The sequence below is a fragment of the Hirundo rustica genome, chromosome 5 (genome assembly GCF_015227805.2).
Source record: "Hirundo rustica isolate bHirRus1 chromosome 5, bHirRus1.pri.v3, whole genome shotgun sequence".
NCBI classification, from domain to species: Eukaryota; Metazoa; Chordata; class Aves; order Passeriformes; family Hirundinidae; genus Hirundo; species Hirundo rustica.
In genome coordinates this window covers 38,969,444-38,989,539 of record NC_053454.1, presented here as the reverse complement: position 1 = coordinate 38,989,539, position 20,096 = coordinate 38,969,444, and the positions used below count along the sequence as shown (strand labels likewise).

The 20,096-nt window shown below is 44.9% G+C and overlaps 2 protein-coding genes across 3 annotated transcripts in view; one reads left to right on the top strand and one right to left on the bottom strand.

Annotated features, from left to right (window-relative positions):
* The first annotated feature begins 7,729 nt into the window (after nucleotides 1-7,729).
* SH2D4A (SH2 domain containing 4A) lies at nucleotides 7,730-18,204 on the top strand. The gene is made up of 9 exons (XM_040065275.2): nucleotides 7,730-8,267; nucleotides 9,058-9,217; nucleotides 9,738-9,900; nucleotides 12,037-12,102; nucleotides 12,516-12,651; nucleotides 13,865-14,081; nucleotides 14,466-14,596; nucleotides 14,984-15,204; nucleotides 16,710-18,204. Exons 1-9 carry the CDS (start codon nucleotides 8,093-8,095, stop codon nucleotides 16,800-16,802), a joined length of 1,362 nt encoding a protein of 453 aa, XP_039921209.1. The 5' UTR covers nucleotides 7,730-8,092; the 3' UTR covers nucleotides 16,803-18,204.
* Nucleotides 9,772-20,096, bottom strand: part of CSGALNACT1 (chondroitin sulfate N-acetylgalactosaminyltransferase 1) — a 47,778-nt gene continuing 37,453 nt past the window's right edge. Inside the window, exon 9 of one of the 2 annotated variants that reach the window (XR_005701018.1) lies at nucleotides 9,772-9,823. The gene's annotated coding sequence lies outside the window, so the exon portion shown is untranslated. Of the gene's footprint in view, nucleotides 9,824-13,804; nucleotides 14,054-20,096 lie in introns of those variants that run through there. The other variant, XR_005701017.1, reaches the window with a different exon arrangement.

Below are 20,096 nucleotides of genomic sequence, written 5' to 3'. Positions count from 1 at the left end.
GTTTTGGGATGTAAATGCAGGAGGGAGTGTGTGTCCCCGGGCATGGGGTGGACACGGCTGGGAGAGGACATGGGGGTAAATGTGGCTTGAGGTGGCTCAGGGGGACACGGCCAGGACCAGCACGGAAAAGTGCTTGTCTTGAGTGGGGAGGAGAGTGTGGCTGGTACAGGTAACATGGGGGGGGGCCCATGGCCAAGAGGGACCATGGAGAGGGACGTGTCTGGGTGGAGACATGAGACTCTTCCATGAGACCTTTCCAGCCATGAAAAACTTATTTTCTGCTTCAAGTGTCTTCCGTGGCAAAGCTGGTTTTTCACCAGTTCTTTATGGCTGTGGCTGGTTATTTGTAGGTTGAAGGTGAGGGTGGAAGGGTCTTTCTGTGACGTTTGGGGCATGATTGGGGACATGATATCGCAGCTATGCTGTCCATATTCAAACAACGGTGTCCATATTCCAGCTACGGTGTCCGTCCCAGGCATGGTGTCTGAAAGGAATAAGATGAATGTGTCCTTACAAACAGACCATGTGAACTCTAGATAGGGCTAGGAACTTATAGATAGGGAAGTAACAGAAGAAACTATTAATTTTAGAAAATGTTACTAATCAACACAGACTGTTGCTTAGCCAAGGCCATGATAAGTTCCTGAACCTAGAGAAAAATAACAAAGACTTAATATAACTATTAATAGCTTTATTTTTTTCCCCTCTTTTATATTACAAAAGGGGGTCGTGTATTAGCGGGGAGCATAGACTAAGTGATTCGGGAACTTCAGCCAGTGGGGAAGAGGAAGAGGGTGATGTGGCCAGGGACTTAGGATAAAAAAGGGGGCTGCCTCCCCCAACAATCTGAGAGACCCGATGGGAAATTCCCATGGCCTCTCCCTTTATTCTAGTAAAGTCACATGACTCCTCTGTCTCCTTTTGGGACATAAACCTCTGACCTCGTGGATTCATTTTCCTAGCAGCGTCCATCCCGGAGCTGTCTCTCTTGCGCTGCCCCCCAGGAGTGGCTGGCCAGCCTTATCCTCCTGCAGCCTTGCTGCGCCTAGCCCAGAGCTGCACCTCCGTGGGTGCGGGCGGGGGGCTCCCGCTGCCGCTCCCGGGGCTGCGGTGTCGCGCCGGGGCCGCCAGGCGGCGCCCGCTGCGGGACAGGGGCAGCTCCGCACAGCCCGCCGCGGCCGCCAGGGGGCGCCACCGCCCAGGGCCGTGAGCGTGAGGGGCCCTTCCCGGGGGTCCCGTCCCGGGAGTCCCGTCCCGGGAGCAGCTGCAGGTCACCGCCCCGGCGGCCCCTCCTGCCACCCGGCCTCACCTGCTTTCTTCCCCCCAGCTCTTTTCCAGAGCCACTGCCGGCAGAACGAACCCTTCGGCCCCGCGCTGGCTCTGCTGTGACCCGGCAGAATAGCTCGAACTGGCGCCGCTCGGAGCCGCTCGTACCCGAGCGACCTGCGCCGGGTGTGGATCCCGCAGGAAGACGCGGGGATGGCTGCACCGAGGGCGATGCTGCTGCTGCTGCCTGCCCTCAGCACGGCCCTGCCAGCGCCCACCCGGCTCAGCCCGCACAGAGACGCGGCGCAGAGCAGCAGCTGCCGTTCTTTGCTTGCAGCTCCTGGCGGCTTGCAGTTCCTTTGTGACTCCGGTCAGTTTGTGTCTCCTGCTCGGGAAAAGCTTCACCTCATTTCTGCTTCGCCGCATTTGCAGCTTCAGGTGATTTGTTTCTGTCCCCAGATTGTCTCAGGTTCAGCTCATAGAGTTTGTTCGTGCATCCAGCATGTTTTAGACTCCAATTTGGTTTCATTTTCCCCGGCTTCGTTTCGGCTCCAGCTTATTTGCAGCTCCAGTTTGTTTTGGTCTGTGGCTCCGGTTCATTTCTGCTCTGGCTCATTACTGCTTGTGCTTTTTCAAATTTGGCTTTTGACAGGGCCACAAATCAATCACTATCATAATTTAAATACGAACGGACATAATCGTACATTGTCTAAAGAGGGACTAAGCTTCTTGGACCATTGCAAGTGGACCTTCAACCTCCAGTGGGATTCCCCACAGGTGCCCTCATACCGGTTCCTACTGTCGGGAAAATCCACAATCGCCAGAAGTTTATCTCCATAGAGGCAGAGGAGTCCTGCAACTTTCTTCGAATAAAGGGAGAGTCCACTGGGGCACAAACCCGTGGGATTTTTCTTTCGAGTTTTCAGAGGGTGCAGCCTCCTTTTATCCTAAACTCCCAGCTGCAAGTTGCCCTCTTCCTTTCCCCATAGGCTGAAGTGATAGGAAGCTACAGCCTTCCCAAACCACCTACCACATATTCCCCCCTTTTATCCCAAAGTTCAGAAGTTCAGGCTTGTGCAGACCCATTTGTTTGTTTCAGGAGACAAGCTGCCTGGTCTGTGCAACAAACCTGCCGCCCAAAGTCAGTATAGACCCATTTCAAACTCGTTAACACCAATACTCTCACCCATCAAATTGTTTGTAAAGACATTAGCTTTCCTCTCATCGTCTGGATGAAAAACTGGAGTGAAGTTCCAAACAAGGTAAAGAACAAAGTGGTTAAGCAATGGAAACAATAATCAGGAACGTGGAAGAAAATTGATGGCCTAAGTTCTCGAAGGGGGAAAACACAGAGAGATAACACTGCTCTTATCCAGGGTATGTAATGATGAACTAAAAAAATCCCCAGTTTTGACTGGTTCTGTAGTGAGAACTTGCCCTACTGATGAACTTTTGCTCCTTTTAATAGTAAAAACCACACCTCAGCTCAGGCACCTCCCCCGACAATAAGACTGCCACTCACCGAGCATGGGCTATGATTTCTTGGGACACAATAACTTTAATCTGAAGTAGAGAAAGGACAAGCTAATAACAGCTTAAGCCAAGTGGTGACTTACTTAAGATTTAATAGCCCAAGACTGTGCCTTAGGGTGCTGGCTCTGGGATTTACCACCCAGTGCCTCTTTCTGCACAGAGCAGTAAATCAAATTAAGTGTCATGGTTAGAGAAGTCTCCTTTTTTACAGTGACTGAGTTTGGTTGAGTACCTGATGCTGTGTGTTAACCTATAGAAGCTCTCACCCTTTTCACCACTCTGTTAATTCCCTCAGTAATTTTGATAAAGGAAGATGATCCAAGAAGTGTTTGCACATTGTTCTAGCAGGGAAGATACATTTTCCTTGAAAGCAGAGCCCTGTGGCCTCAGATTTTTCGGTGACTGCTTCTGTGTCAAATTATTTTCCCTTCTTGCCATTCCCATCCATTCATACCTGCTACAAGATAACTGCTGCCCCCTCCAGCAATGTCAGGGACCTATAGGGCAAGTCAGTTCAGCTATAGGTAATTTCAAGGTAGTTTATGTTGTGGTGGTTTTGTTGAACCAACCTTCATTGGTTTTGTTCTTTCAAGCATTATATGTGAGATTTATGCAGAATCCAGTACATACAAGACAGCTGAAGAGGGGCTTTGGACGAGGCATGGAGTGATAGGACAAGGGAGAATGGCTTCAAACAGACAGAAGGCAGGTATAGATTATATATCAGGAAGAAACTCTTCCATGTGAAGGTGTTGAGGCACTGGAACATCCCTGGAAGTGTTCAAGACCAAGCTGGGTGTTGCTTTGAGCAACCTGGTGTAGTGGCCCTGTCATGGCAGGGGGTTGGAACTAGATGATGTTTGAGGTGCCTTCGAACCCAAGCCATTCTATAATTCTAAGATACAAACAGGTCTGGTTCTGTATTTTGGGGGCTGTGCTTGTGCAGTTGTGTTTTCCTTCTGTTATACTCAATCTAGAAGTTTTCTTTCCATCTGAAATTTAAAAAAAAACACCAAAACAAAAACAAAACCAACAACAACAACAAAAAAAACCCCCCACACAACAACAACAACAAACCAGTAGGGCTGAAGCAAAATTGAACAGAAAGAGAGGAATTAATCACTTCCCTGTTTAGAACAGGAGGATGTTTTAAAAAAGCCACAAACGAACTAGAACAAAACAAACAAGTGAACAGCCAAACCTCCAAGCACCGAAGGATATTTTGGCACTAACCTTGCTGGTGCAGCTGCTAACATAAATGTTTTCTGACACAAGTGTATGTTATGAACCAATGTGTAACAATTAACCCATGAAGGCTTGTGTACTCAGAGCAAGGTTGGGGAGCTGATTTTTTTTTGGCTGCACTGATTTCAGGTGGGTTTTGCAATTCTGCTTTTCTTCACTTCTGAAAAAAATCAAAAATGCCTTCATAAAGTCTGGCAGAGAGCTGAGGGCATTGGAGTGGCTGGATCTGGAGAAATCCAGAAAAACCTGAGCCTCTTAGTACTGCAAGGCTTCGTTTGGAAACTGAAAGGAAATTCAGTTGCATTCTCACAGTCTGATCTCTTGATCAGGGAAAATAATTCCCAATGGTGTCTCTGAAACCAAACAAATAATCAGTTCAAAGGAAAAGCTCTTGACTCAAAATAATATAGTGCCACTATTTTACTGAACAAAGTGGTCTTATCTGCCTTTTAAGGGGAAAACTACTTTATGACCACAGAAATCCTCTTAGGTCATCAGCCTATACTCTGAAGCAGCCTTTCTTGTATTCTCTTTCCTCCTCACTGTTAGGTTTCTTGGGTTATTTTTAGTTTACAGTTACTTTCACATTTACAGTGGAGATGTGTGCAGTAAGTTGAATAAGCTGCCTCCCTGAAAGTGAGCACATTTACACTGTTCTGTTTGATTTCTTGGTGAAAACCATATCTATGATTTTCTGTGTCTGTCTGTTGTCTTCTTGGAGAAACTTTCCCTGTGCTGGCAGCACTGATGGTAAGGACCAGGACGGGTATGGCCAGGTGGGAGTGTCTTTTGAGCCTGTGTCCAAATGTGACCCACTGCATACATGAGCAGGAGCTCGTGCCAGTTCTTCTCAAAGCTACGGCTACACTTTCATGTGTATTCATAGACTTGTTTCCCCTGTTCATGGTAGATGATTTACAGGAGCACAAAGCAGAGACTGCTCTCCAGTAGGACATTTAAATGCTGTGTGACTTTGCATTTTGAAGGATCATTTAGCCTTTGAATTGTGCTTACCCTTCTGGCTTTCAGGTTGAGTGTCTTATATATGAGTGTCAGAACCCCAAAGCCCTTGTTGGGCATCCCACATCCCCTCACTTAGTTTTTGCTATTTTTGGCGATTCCCATCTCTATTCCTGCACAAAACCAGCTCCCACCTACCACTCCCATGAAAAGAATGCAAACAGTAGAAAGTTTAACAGGACCTCTACCAGAGTTTTCCTGCAAGGAAGGACCTGCTTGGAGGTCCTTCTGCCATTACTGCAGTCTTTGGCTTCACTAAGCTTGAGCTGTAAATATACTACTTACAGCTGGAACAGCATCTGCAAAACCACTTCCAGCCAGGTGTCAGTTACATGGCTTTGATTCAGACTTTGGGAACAGTATATGACTGATTACAAGGATTTCCAGCTCCTAGATCTTTAATGAAGTGTCTGCTAAAACAGAAATATCACAAACCTCTTGAGATGCTTATGTCATTTCCCAGTGTTAAAATAGCTGGTGCTTTAAATGGTACCTTTGGGATACAGCATTATAAATCTCCCCTTACAACCAATGTTACAAGGAGACCCAACTCTGCAAAACTGCATCAGTACTGTGAAACTTGTTTGCTGAACTCCCTTCCATCTTGCCAATACACTGTGTCCCCAGGCATGGAAGGAAGGACCAGTTTGTCATCACGGTATATGGCAGAGCACATCATGTCCTCCTAAGTAAATGCCATAGCAAAGCCATTCCCCCTCCTGAGAAGCCAGAGCAGTATGAACATGCTGCTGCATGCATTCTGCTAATGGATTCTCATGTGTCATGTCCCAGGAAGCTCTTCCCTCTCTATAGCTGCCACCTTCATGGCTCAAGGACAGCCCAAAGACCCTTTGGCTGCTGAGCTGAAAAGAATCAGGGGTGTACCGAGAAAGCATTACTCAAGTCAGATCACTTCCCCTAAAAACCTGTTTTTATATCAAGAAAATAATTTGTTTAAACAAAATCCATACTGGAACAGCAGCTTCATGCTTCCTTCCAGAATGAAGTTAACATTTTAATAGGGAAAGTATTACATAATCAGAGAAACAAAATAGAAATGAGAGGACTTAACACCAACTCCTGGTCACTGCAGCCTCCCCAGGACCCTTGCTCCTGGCCTCTGCTGCAGACAATGCATTTCTGGGACTGTGATCTGCACTGCTGTTGCCTTGAGATCCGTGAGGAGCAATTTGTCTCCCTGCCTACAGCTCCTCCCCCTGCTCCAAGTTCCTTTCAAGCTCCTCTTGCTAAAAGTGCATGGGGACTTCACTGCAGTGGGGCTCCAGGCAGCTCTGTTTCTGGCAATTTTCAGGCAAGCCATATTCAGAAGCAGGGGGATGCTTGGGACAGACTGCTTGCTCCAGCATGGGTGCAGGATGGAGAAAGGTGGACCAATGCAGCAGATACTGTTCTGACAGTCTGACTTTATGAAGCTGCTTTGTGCTGTCCCATTTAATCTAATTAATTGTGTGCTCTGTGTGTGCTCCTTGGAAAGATTCAGTATTGCACTTGCTGGCTTGTCTACTACCTCCTTCTTTGTTAGTTTGTCAGAAGCCAAGCAGTCACACTGTGAAGCTGAAGGTGCTCCCACCACTTTTCTTCCAACATTTGGATTCCTAGAAGTCCAGTCTCTCTCCTGTAAGATGGCTAATTGATTTGATCCCATTAACTTGATTTAATATGTAGTTCCACTTCACCCTGGCACAGGTCCTTCTGCCATGTCTGTGCCCTTTGTATTTCCACATTATTCTTTCCATAACCCTCTGCCTCCCACCTACTGTGCTATGTTCTAGCATGCTTGTTCCTTAAACTCCCAGGGTTTGTGCAGAAGGACATGAACAATCCCACTGCTTTAATTTTCTTCGTAATCCAATGGCAACATTTCCCAAGAGTTTGTCCAGAAAGTCCCTGCCACCTCTGGCCAGTCAACCACCCTGCTCTGGTGTTGCACTTAATACGTGGCTGTCAGCCTGCCCATGTCACTGAAAGCACTGCCAGCCAATCTCCTGATCTCCATGAGTTTATCCAGATAAGATAAGGAAAATAGTTGTTTTCAAGGTCTTTAGTCCAAATTTTTATTTTCTCATTTTTCACCTTCCCAAGTGACTGGAGAGCTTCCAATGTTTCAGTGAAATCTCTGTTGTAAATGTAAATCTATGAGCACAAAGTAAGGTTGTGCCGGTGTTAGTACCTCTCCAGCATGCACTGGACACAAACCAGTATCCTGGGCAGGAACAGGAATGTCCCATCTCCCCATCAGCTTCATCCTGGCAGACAGGGATATCCCATGCTAGGCTCACCATGTGGGCAGGCGCATCAGCAAGATGCGTCGAGCAGGAGATGTCTCGGACACTGGCTATCCAAATCGCCTTTCTTTAAACCAGCTGCACTCCTTTTGCTCTCTTGACTTGCTGGGAGGCTGACTTTGATGGATGGGAGTACATTGAAATTCCCACTCCTACCTCAAAAGCAGAGTTGAAAGTCCTCCGTGTCTTTCTTTAGTAAAATGAGGCAGGCTGGGCTTTTGATCTTCAAAGTTTTCCTGTTTGGAAGGGGGAGGAGCCATGTAGTCATGGGTTCATTGATTCCCTGCCCAGCAATGTTTGCTTGGGCACAACCAAGCCGCGCCTCTGATGACTAACAGGCAGTGCTCTCTCTCCTTGACATACTATCAGCTGGGCTTATCACAGTATCAACACAACCTCCCCACTCAAGGCCTCGCCTCTTCTGGCCAGCTCTCTCTGCAGAGCGGGCAGGGGCTGCATGAGAGCTGAGCTCACCTCTTATTCCAAGGAATCTTAACAGCAGGTTTTAAGCTACTTATTTACTTTTTTCGGTCTTTGCAGGAAGTCTGAGCTAAAAAAAAAAAAAAAAAAAAAAGGAAAGAGACAGACGTATAATTGCTCTGGCACGCCTGCATTCCTACTTCAGTCTCAGACGGGCAGGCACCCTTTCTTGTCGGAGCCAGGAAGAGGATCTGATCCCCAAAGATCACCACCACGAACGTGTGTAAGTGAAACCTGCAGCCATGCTGAAACAGATATTATCAGACATGTACATTGATCCGGAGCTGCTGGCAGAACTCAGTGAGGAGCAGAAGCAGATCCTCTTCTTCAAGATGAGGCAGGAACAGATCAGACGGTGGGAGGAAAGAGAAGCTGCTGCAGAAAAGATTTCAGCAAAGAAGCCACTGCCAAGAAGAGGTAAGTCTCTGCTTCCTGACTGCTTCACCCTCTGGCATATACCTGGCTCCATCAACTGCTTCCTAGAAATAGGAAGTAATGTATCCTTATAGCAATTTCTTCTCCAAGGGATATGGTATAGGCTTATTTCCAAACATAGCTAAATCCACCTGCAATGGGGTAGTTTTTGCCAGGCACACAATAGTTTTTACTCCCTGGCCCAGATATTCTGTCCTTGACCAAACGACTCAACTCCCCTAGCTGGGAAGACAGGGCTTATTTGCCCCCAGGAGATGCACCTCATTAAGTTTCCCACTAACTGGTGCCTCTGAATCTGTCTTTAACATAACCATGGATTTGAATATCTGACCTGAGGCATCAGATCTGATGGCCAGTTCCCACTGAGATTTTACATCTGAAGTTCCCTTGCCAGGATTACACAGCATGCTGGCTGCTAGGAGGGTAGCTCTCTTCTCCCAGGTCTCCCGCATGTGCTCTATTTACAGGTAGCTCACCCTCACACAGTTTGGGGAGGACAGTGGTGATTCAGGAATTAAGGCAAGAAAAGAAACAGTGGTGATTCTTCTCCTTTGCTCCCAGACTCAGAAATGCCTCCTTCACTGACCTGGCTCAAGGGTATGATAAAATTGGCAAGTGTGGGCTGCCTACTAGTCAAGCTTTCTTCATGTACAGTTGCTTTTGGGGGGGCTCTGCCACCAACAACAGCTGGTAGGGCATAGCAGGTGCAACACAGGCCCTGCAAAGAGCTACCCAGTAAACAGTATTTGCCAAAGAGCTGCTTCTTTTCCAGTCAGCAAGAAGTCAGTGACATGGAAACTCGGTGCTGACAATGAAGTGTGGGTCTGGGTGATGGGCGAGCATCCTTCAGATAAATCCTATGCAGCCATCTGTGAAGAGATCCAGGCACAAAGAGCAAAGCGCTTAGCGAGAGAGCAAGGCCAGGAGGGCAGGTAAGCACCCTTCAGCTGAAGGACTTGGTGGGCTGATATGGAGGAGAAGGCTTTTGTCTAGGGACACATGAGATGGAGTCTTCTCTGTAGGGGCTCTGGTTAGCACTGTCACGCTAGCCTTGCTGGCAAAAGGCACAGGCAAAGGCTGGCTTTCTAAGAGGACACACAGTGCTGGCAGAGACCAGCTGCAGCCTGAGACTTGCCCTGGTCACTGAGCCTCCTGTGGCATGGGTCCTGCATGGTACCCTCTGCAGACCACAGGAAATGCTGATGTTGTCACTGCAGCAGGTGACAAGCTTGGATCGTTCTGATTCACTGGCAGGTGCCCAGGTACAGCCGGACAACAGTTACTCACCACGAGTCATTAATTTAATTACTCACCTAGCTGATTTGGAGATATAACTGCCTATGCACATGTGGCTTCATTGCAGCTCTGCTCTGCTCACGTGCAGCCTTCTTACAAGATGCTCAGACATCAGAAAGTGACTCCCTCCTAAGTCCTCTCTCTCTTGCATTTCAGAGAGACTGACTCTTCTGCAACATGGTCTCTACACCCACAGACAGGACTTCTGGCTGAGACAGATCTTCATGGGAATAAAAAAAACACTGTAGAGAAAAAGGAGGAACATGGGAGGGGAATGACTGATATTGATACAACAGGAAGAAGCCAGGAGCTCACAAAGGTAGTTTTCCATTTTCCCATAACTATAAGAAACATGTTTTTTGAGGTCTAGGAAATGCAGCAAATCCTGGTTGCTGTAAATACTAATCTGAAGGAAAAGGTCATCTATCTGTTAAAGCTTTTCTTCTACAGAAGAGAAGAAGCTGTGTTGTTACATCCTTCTTGAAGACTCAGGGGGTCCATATGCTATTCTCAGCTCAGATAGATCTGCTCTGCACCAATGGATAAATTACTGTGAATTTCTTTGCTTTCATTCTCTCTGGGTAAAACAAGGGGTGCAGTACTTTTCCTTCTGCACTGTGGCTGATTTGGATGGCTTTTGGGGCAAGACCAGGGAGGCTATCCTAGGATCTTTAAATGAAAGGTCACACCCCTCAGACAAAAAAATTTCACTCGGTCTTTTATAAAAGTAGATAATTTTACCAGAATCATCTGTCATGCATATTTTAGGTGGTTCTTGAGGTTTTTTGTCTTCTAATACAGAAAACAGCTTATGACCTTGATAGCACAGGACAGCTCCAAATGCAGTAATAACTTCTGCTTTCCTGTGGTGTTTCATTACAGAAATATTTTTTCCAGCAATAAATACACTTTTGCTTTTTAACTGGCTACAAAAAGCCATTTGCAGAGAAAGGAAGAAAAGAGGAACTAAATTAACTACCCATGCAACCACAGTTGAACGAAAGGAACAGGACACCCTGCCAATTTAATGGGAGAAGTCCATTCTCCCTCTGCAGCTTTCATTCAGCCTTGAATGAACTTGTATGAGTGTATATTCTTTTATCATACAGCCACTCTGTACCATGGTATAAAAAATATGATAAGAGAAGGTTGGGTTTTGGCAAAATGCTCTCCTACTGCTACCAAAATAGTGAATGGAATTTGGAGTGACTGTCTCTTTTATCAAAAGCCTCTGAGTCACATGGGGTTTTTCTCTGCACTGTTTGCTAAAGTTGAGCAACTATGTGGGAGATTTTTTTTTTTTCAGGAACTTATTAGTCAAAACTGACTAAAAGAAACGCAATAAGCCAAAAAAAAAAAAAAAAAAAAAACAAAAAAAAAAAAACAAAAAAAAAAAAAAAACAAAAAAAAAACAAACAAAACAAAAAAAAAAAAAAAAAAAAAAAAAACACCCAACCAAAAAGCAAACAAGTCATCACCAAAAATCAAAATCTAACCCCCTTTCAAAGTCTTGCACATGGAAATAGATAAGGGTTGTATACTTTCCTTTCTTTTCTGTCATTATATTATTAGTAAATTTTCCCAGGTTTCTGGGGCTTTTGCTATTAGAAGGAGGGCTCCAGACTGAAGTCCCCTGTTGTATTTTCTAGGCCTGGAGAGAGGCTTTTTCCCACTTCCTGCAGTAAAATGTTTTCTCTGAGATCTAGTTCCCATTTAACTTGAGAGATCCTGGTAACACGCTGCACGGAATAGGGCTGATCTACGAAAAAGTGTTGTTTCACACACATTTGAAGTTCCTAGTTTCCTGTTGAGGAGAGGGAAATTATAAAGCCATGTTCATATTAAATATTAGCCAAGTAGGTGATGGAGCTAAAAGGAAGTGTGACCTTGGTAAGCAGAAGAGTACAGTTAACTCCTCACTTGTTGTGCCAGGGGAGGCAGTCAGGGTCTGATGGGGAGGTGGGTGGGTGTTTACTGAAAGCCAAACCTAACAGTTCGTCTGCAGAGGCAGCTCTCAACTAGGGAATGCTGGCTGGGCTGGTTTTCAGGGAAGAGAGAACATGAAATATCCAGCCAGTTGGATCAGTTTGTCAAGTAGGAGTTTGCAGCAACCCAGCCACAGCTGCAAACATGCACAGGCAGGTAGGCAGCAGGTTCTGCAAGGTATTACTTGACAGGAAAGGAAGAAATGGACTGCTCCCTGGAAGCACTTGTCAGCATTGTTTAGCAAATCTAGGCATGCTTATGGCAATCCTAACATCCCTGAGTTCTTGTCCTGTGGCATGTTTGGCCAAATATGATGGGAAACCCCCCTCAATGTTTGTCAAAGCAGGCTGGCAAAATCTGTTAACAAATGTCACATAATTGCTTTTGCATTAAATACCTATTGCACCAAACAAAAGAGCAATTGTCCTAATGTCACATTTATTTCTCACCACTCTTTTACTCTGCTCAGAGAGGAACCAGAAATGTTCACCAGATGCTGGCAGATTGCCATCTGAGGAAGCATAATTTCCAACAGGTAAGTGGCAACCTATGATGCTCCTAACACACTGAGTGGGGTCAGTGCTTTATCCTAGAGTCCCAGTCAGCTTCAGAGCCTCATGTGAGCCAAGACTGTTGTCACTTTTTGGACCACTTTTATCCAGTATTGCCATGCTCCTCATGTATGATGTGATGATTTGGAGATGATACAAAGCAGGCCAGGCTGGAAGACTGGGGAGTAGCACAGGGAGATGCTCCTGATGATTTTGGATGGGCTGTTTTCCCTTCCTGCCTCAGTTGTCACCTGCAGTAAAGACAGAGGGTCTCTATGTTGTTGAAATTGGAGGGATTCAATTGGTAAAGAATGAAGTTACCAGTATTTCAAGGCTAGCTAAAAAGCAGGACTAAAGCTTGCCTGAGACAAAGCTGAACATACTGTTTCTTTCATAGATGAAGGAAGCACAGAGGAAAAAATCAGAAGAGATCACAGACCCCCAGGAGCCAATACCACAGAGCCACTCCAACACAGAGAGCCAGAGAATGCTGCAGAAATCGGATGAGAATGAGCCTGAATGGCAAGAATTCTGTAAGATCTTAAAATTACCTTTTCCTATAAGGCTTGAGACATCTTATGGCTCTGTGGGATCATCCCAACCCTTCTCCTGCCATCCTAGAGCTGAGTAATAGATCAGAGGCTGGAGAGTATTGCCAAGAAATACAGCGCTGTATTATCAGAAATATTTCTGAGTCCATGCAGCATTGAGACTAGAGCTGGGCAGGGGAACGGAAAAGTTTTCCAATTGACACTATGTTAAAGCAAGCAACAAACAGGAACCACATGAGTATAGCCAGTACAATTAATTTTAAACTAGAAGCTGGCCTTTTGTAGGACTTTGCAGTAACATTGCTCTTGAGGACTAGGATAATGGGTAATAGGGACTAATCAAAAAGGGCTTCCCTGTCATTCAAGCATGATCCCGCCTAAGTAAAGCCCTGCTGCACTGTCTCATCTAATGGATCCCAATGATGAAAAGGAAAATGGCAAACAGTATGAGACTTGCAGTAGCATCCATCACTGCTGCCAAATACTTCCTGAAGGAGAACCTGACTCACTTTTCTTCCCAGTTCCCCCCCTGCTGCTCAGTAGATGGCAATGCTGTACTACCAGTTGTTTCCACTTCAGTCTATGGGTTTTATTTTTCTGACTGATAAAAAAAAATGCTGACTGGAGAGCTGGTTACTGATACAGACTCCAGGGTGAGATGGACCTAGACAATTGAGGCAGTTTTACAGGAAAAAAACCAAACAAAAACAGTCAAGTCCTCCACTTTCCATAATAGTTTCATCAAGGCTCCTTCCCGCCTTCCAAAATTAATTAGCACTTTTAAATCCTTCGAATTATTGATTTGGGGTAAATTCAGCAACTTCAACTCCATAAACCCTGCCCTGCCCCCGACCAGTTTACATGAAAGTCACTACAGAAATCCATGTCTGAACCAGGAGTCAGCATCTGAAACAAAACCAAGAAGTCTCTAAGTAGAAAGGGACCTGGTACTGAGAAAAACCACACATTTTTAATCTTTTCCCATAAAAAGACTGGGTTTTAATCTCTTAAATGAATAAAAACTGTGCCACTTAACACATGGGAGACACGCGGCAAATGGTCTCACAACTGAGTGAATCTTTCCGTTTGTGAAATGGACTATTCTTCCATTTCATCACGCAGGAAGATGGCCAAAGGGTAGCAAGCTTTAAACTTGTTGCTTGTTCGCTCCTGTAGGACTCCTTTTTTGTTCCAGTGCAGAAATCCAAGGCAGCAGATGAGAAGAGACGCTCACTTGCACGGCAAGCCAGAGATGACTACAGGAGACTTTCACTGCAGGGTATCCACAGAGGGAAGCAGGCAGATATTTCCAAGGGTGCCACAGGAGGAGATCGGCGACCACTTCAATATCCACCTCTCCCCCCCAAGCCTAAACTTCCACCTCCTGCAATGGCAAATGGGAGAGCAATTAGGTAAGGAAACCCCTGTGCACTGTGGAAAAGAGAAGGCATGAGATGCTTTTGCTCTAGCCTGGGATGGTTGAGAAGGGAATAGTTAGCTCTCCCCCTTGTGTGGAAGAGACACCCAGCAGGGAAAAATACAGAGCCTAGGCTATGTTCCAGCCTGGGGTGTGATGAGGCCTTCAGGTGTTCATTTCTGGAGGGTAACAGGTTTTAGTTAGTAGAGTGTCCTAAGCCTGGAGCACATAGAGCCCCTATGATGCCAGATATCCACTGAAAACCATATTCCATACACCTGAACTGGCCTTAAAATCCTAAGCAAAATGTAAGTCCTGCACAGGGACTGAAAACCTGTTGTTTGATTCTGATGCACAAACCAGAGGTCTTTTCTAACAGGAAAGAGGGAGTCCGGAGGACAATCTCCAATTCCACAGAAGAAAGCATCATCAGGTGGTTCAAAGAGGAGCAATTCCCTCTCCGAGCTGGCTATCTGAAAACCACAGACACAATAGCACCTTGGTTCCATGGTGAGTCCTGGGAATTTCCACCCAACCCAAATGTTTAAAGAGTTTTTTCTGTTAACACAGGCTGGGCTTGGGAGTAAAGCTCCTTTACTGGAATCAACATACAACAGCTGCAATACCATTCTCTCTCATAACACAGCAAGAGTCTTTTCGACCTCTCCACGTTTGTCATTCATCGTTGGCCAAATGTGGAACAGTTAACAAAGAGCAGATGGCTATGGCCTGTTTCTAGCAATGGCAGCATTCTTCTTCTTGGGCTACTGGGCAAGAAAAAAGTGACAGGAATGAAAGTGCCATGGACTTGTTTTGGAGCAGATTTCTTGTGAGAACTGTACTGTCAAGTCCTGCACAAATACTCTCCCTTCAGTTTTGTGTTTTGGTTTTGGACAGGTATCCTAACCTCCAAGAAAGCAGAAGAGCTTCTGAATAAAACCATACCGGGGAGTTTTCTGATCCGGGTCAGTGAGAAAATCAAAGGCTATGTGCTCTCCTATCGGTCTGTGGAAGGATATAAACATTTCCTCATTGATGCCTCCAGTGATTCCTACAGCTTCCTTGGAGTGGACCAGCTGCAACATTCAACACTGGCTGACCTTGTAGACTACCACAAGGTGATCATCTAGCAATGCATTGATTAACGGTTTAATTGCCTCAGGGCACTTCAAAATAAGAAAGAATAGATTTGGTTGTTTAGAAGTGGGTAACTAGACCCATTTTAACTACTGCTGGGTATCTTGTGTGCTCCTCCAGTAGGATATGTCAGCCTAACTGGTACACCCCAGGTGACTCAATACATCTTAGATATCTTAAATTTGACACTCACCCTCAAGCACACAGAACACCTTGCATGCAGGGCCCAAGTAACTTACAAGCTACTTAATAGAATTGTTGATGAGAGGTGACAGCATAATCATGCAGACTCCTTTCTTTTGTATTCTTTCCATGTTTAAGAGGCCCTGGCAACCTGGGTAAACACAAAATCCTGCTTACCCTCAGCATCAGCATGAAAGAGAGCAAGGTATCTTTATAATCCCAAAGCAGGCAAGAGGTGGTACTGATCAAAGGTAAAAATTAGAAGGGAAGGAGGAAGGTTGGCAGGCTCTCACAACAATAACAGTGGTGTTTACCAGCACTGACTGCAGTTACATGGATTTCAAGGAGAGCCACATGGATTGTTCATTTGTTTACTGTAAGATCTGCCCAGGGACAGGACAATAATTTTTCTCATAGATTCATTTAAAATCCCTGTTTCTTTTAAATAACTGCCTAGCTTAATACAGACATGGCTAAAAAAAACTGGATGTGAGAACAATAGCTATGCTCATTTACTCTGTGGAACTCTTCCTGGACTCCCTGAGCTTGCTTCTTGTATGATTTTCAGGCTGAAATGATTAAAAGCAGGAGTTACACAGCTATTTCTACCAGAGCTAAAGGATTTAAAGCCTTGCTGTGCATAGCTACATCAAATATAGAGCCAAGCCCACAGTCTGCAAAGAATCCTGCAGACCCCCTGCACTACTTCACATGTGGGCAGATGAACCCTCTCTGCCAAAGTGCCCCACTGGGCTCTGCTTATCACCCACCAGGTGACCATGAAAGAAGGCAAGTCCCCACCATGCATCCATTGCTAGGATGGAGAATGAGATTGGAAGCAGAGACTGTAATATCAGGGAATTCCCTGCTTAGAACAGGACTTGCCTAAGCAGAGGGTGTCTGCTCTCTCCAGAATCCACCCTTGTCCCTCCCACAAACACAACCAGAAGCACAGTCCACAATCCCTTGTCCTGCTTTACCTGCATGCTGCATAGTCCTGGCTCCAGCACTTTCTAGGCAGGGCACCACTCCATGTCAGAGAATTTCCCTCAGGGATGAGCACAGCTCTTTCCTAGAACTACCAGAGTTGTATCACTGAGTTATGGCACAGAGCACAGACATGTTATGAAGACAGAGGGCAGAGGGCCTTTCCCTGAGTGCTCCAGTGAACTGAGCTGTATCACACAGTGGTGGGAACACATCCACACCATAACAGAGGCAGGAAGACTACTGTCCACCTGGTGAAATTGTGACAGGCAGGGTCTGTTGGAAAGCTGTGTTTGATCATATCCTATATTAACAGGACGAACCCATCACTTCCTTGGGAAAGGAGCTGTTGCTTTACCCATGTGGCCAAGAGGACCAAGAGCCAGATTATATCTCTCTCTTTGAGTAAACATCCCCATCTTGCTGGACAGCCCCAGACTTGTATTCACAAAGAACTTGGAACTAGAGCTGCTGATACTTACCTGAAACCATAAGTGCCTCTATTTTGTATCCTTCACAACACTCTATTTTGTATCCTTCACAACAAAGCAGGAGGAGTATAAGTACTGTTGTGTGCTACAAGATGCATCAGCCCAGCAAGCTGCAAAGCACATGGATACATCCCACAAGATGGAGAGAATGAGCTGATGAAGTAATCAGTTGAACAGGGAGATACTGCCATGGATTTTCAGCGGGTTTTGTAGGTTTATTGAGGGACTTCTGTATTCAAGCTGCCTTTTGTTCTTGAATGCAAGGTTGTGTGCCATCTGGGAAATAGATTAGTACCTACAATTGAATGAGATTATACCTTCCTGAAGGCACAGAACAACTTGGAGAGGTGAATCGATCTTGATATGTAATTTGTGAAGCTTAATTCTATAAAACTATAAATCCAAGAAAACCCTGAATGCCTTTCAGTGAAAGGTGCTCTCTGTGACAAGAGATTTCCATCAAGAGTGCATTTTTTAAACTCCTCTAGCCTCTGAATATAGATCCTCACTCTTTTAACCTATATTTAACTCCCACACAGTCCTTTCTGCATTGAGATGGATTATCCTTTTTTTAAAGAAAAGGAGACAGAACAGAGGCATTTGTGTAAATGACTACCACATGTACAGAGCCTAAAAATGTAAGAAGGAACGCCTATATCAGTATTAATACAGTTTACAGAAGAGTTTTTGCCAGTAAAGAATGCTGTTTTCCAAAATGGAGCTATTTATTGCAAGTTGTGTCCCGATTACTGAGATGCATCTGGTGTAAACCTCATCATAGAACATGTTCTTTCCACATAATATTCTCTCTTCTTATCTGTTACAATGCTCTTTAAATACATAATTCAGAAAAATGGGGGAGAGCCTGGACAGACTCACAAATTAGTCCTCATCCAGGTTCCCTCATGTTTTTGCATATAACAAACTCTGCAGCTGAGGGTTGTGATGTGAATCTGCAAATATTGTTTTTTAGAGGCACAATCCTCAAGTAGTGAACAAGAGCTGACCTTGTTTCTGTTGTTTACCTGTTTTTACATGTTTCCTTTTTTCTGTTAGATCAGGGCTACTCAACTTGAAGAAGCAGTCAAAGCTTTCAGTCTAACATTAATCTGTGTTTTGCACAATACAGATTTAAAGAAATTGTGATCATCTGGTCCTAACATTTACAACTATGCTGACAGGCAGTTTCCATTACAGGAAAGAGGGGATAACTGCACTCCAGTTATAGCAGGTGTTACTTGCTAGAAATAAAGCCTTAAGGTAAACTGAGATTCTGAATGTAAAGACACTTTGCCACTGCAAATTACTTAATGAGCTTCTTGAGCAATATATCACATGTATCAAAGAGATAATTTCAATATAATCTCCATCAACTATGAGAAAGGGTGTTAGATTATTTGTAGAGGGGGAAACATCCCTCCTTCCCTCTTTATGAACTGTTTCTTTTAAATGAAAGGTCCTTCAGAAAAACATCTGTTTTCATATGAAGAATGTGCCATAGCTGGTATCTCACTGGAGACAACTTAGGAAGTGTTTTGCAGACCTATGGGCTGGTAAAGTCAGAGGAAAAAGTATGCTCTAAAAAGGCATTTGGAGATGCAGGGTGTTAACTTGCAAAACAAGATGCTGTCCTGCTATGTCTGGCATGGACATAGCAGGACACAATCAATTTTAGCTCTAAGATCTTTAGTAAAACTTCTCAGGGTTTGCCCTGCTGACAAGCGGACCAGTAGATTCCCTGCCTTTATCTTAAACTACTTATTTGCAAATATTGTCTCAGTACAGCCCAGGGAAAACCACTGTCCATGTTTACATGGACATGTTTGAGTCAAGCCTCAGTTTTTCAAAGACCCACTTTTCTGCTGTGAGGCAAGAAATATAAACATTTAGATTACTGCACTGACTGCAAAGGCAACTACTTTGCTGGAAGAGATCCCCTCAAAACTGACTTTTTATTGCTCCAAAATCCAGTTACTCTGAAAGTCTGTGGAGCAAGGATGTCTTGCAGCAGTTGAAAATCAAGGTGATGACGTGCCTTTGGGAGTTTCTCTGTAGAATCTTTCCTTCTTCAAGGGATGCTGTGCAAGGATTACAAGATAAATCAATTTGAAAATTGCATGCTGGAGAGATAATGTATCCTGGAGGAGCATGGCAATTTGTTTTGCTCAATGCCTTTAGCCAGAGCATGCCGCAGTCATCAAAAAAGTAAAGCAAGGAGTCCCCAGATGGCCTCCCCCACCTGCACAGGGCCATCTCTAGTCCTTCCTCCACCAAAATCCAATCAGTTTTCATTCTGAGAAAGATCACAGGCTGGACTGGGGACAAGGAAGGTAGAGACCTTCATAACAAAATCTGTTCCTCTGTTGGCTGCCCTCTTTGGACTTCACCTTTTTCTAACAGGCTGGAAGACCTGTTAGAGCTCACTTGCCAGATGCAAACATGAGTAACAGCAGCTTCCCTTTCTCATGCTGTTCTTCAGCTCTCCTGTCAGTGCAGTCTCCACCTCTAAGAGGGCCCTGCCAGATCTCTGCTGTGATTAGATTGCCCTGCACATCACTGATGTGGCCAATGACTGTGGACTGGATCTCTCCATCACTGATACCATCTCAGCTCTTGCCAAACTGGCTTCTGCAGCCAAGGAATGGAAACTACATAGTATTATTCCTGGCAAGAGGAACAACATCTCTGTGGAAAAGGACAAACATGAAAATCACAAAGGTGCTATTTAAAAACATAAGTTGTGAAACTGACAGGATACGAATGATGTGCTTGCAAAGCTACCCGAAGTAATGACGTGCTGAATTTGCAACTGCCCAGTGCTTAGAACTGGAGACTAATAGAGGTTTGACGGGACCTCTGGAGGTCATCTGGTGTAGTCCAGCTCTACAAGTGCGACTCAGGGAAGACTGAATAAAACCATAATGGAAATAGTTAAGTGAGGCTTGAGGTAGGCTATGACTACAAAACTTTCATAGTGTACAACACCCAGTTTCAAATTGAGGTTTAAGTGAAACTGTAGGATCAACTTTTGCCTTGGAGGAGCTGCATTACCAAACCTTCGTATGCACTCAAGAAGCCATACCTGATTCCTCCTATTGCATAATGTTTGTAAAGTTTCTTCATCAATACAAAGCCCTCTATAAATAATTTATCATGTGTTCTGGGAACAAAACAGTTCTTTGGAGGATCTACTTGAGTGATTGTTGAAGTTT

Excerpts from the sequence above, each read along its gene's own strand:
- SH2D4A (XM_040065275.2), top strand. The coding sequence starts at position 8,093 with ATGCTGAAACAGATATTATCAGACATGTACATTGATCCGGAGCTGCTG. Across the intron at positions 8,268-9,057 it reads GAAGCCACTGCCAAGAAGAG|TCAGCAAGAAGTCAGTGACA; the intron begins GTAAGTCTCTGC and ends CTTCTTTTCCAG. Across the intron at positions 15,205-16,709 it reads ACCTTGTAGACTACCACAAG|GACGAACCCATCACTTCCTT; the intron begins GTGATCATCTAG and ends CTATATTAACAG.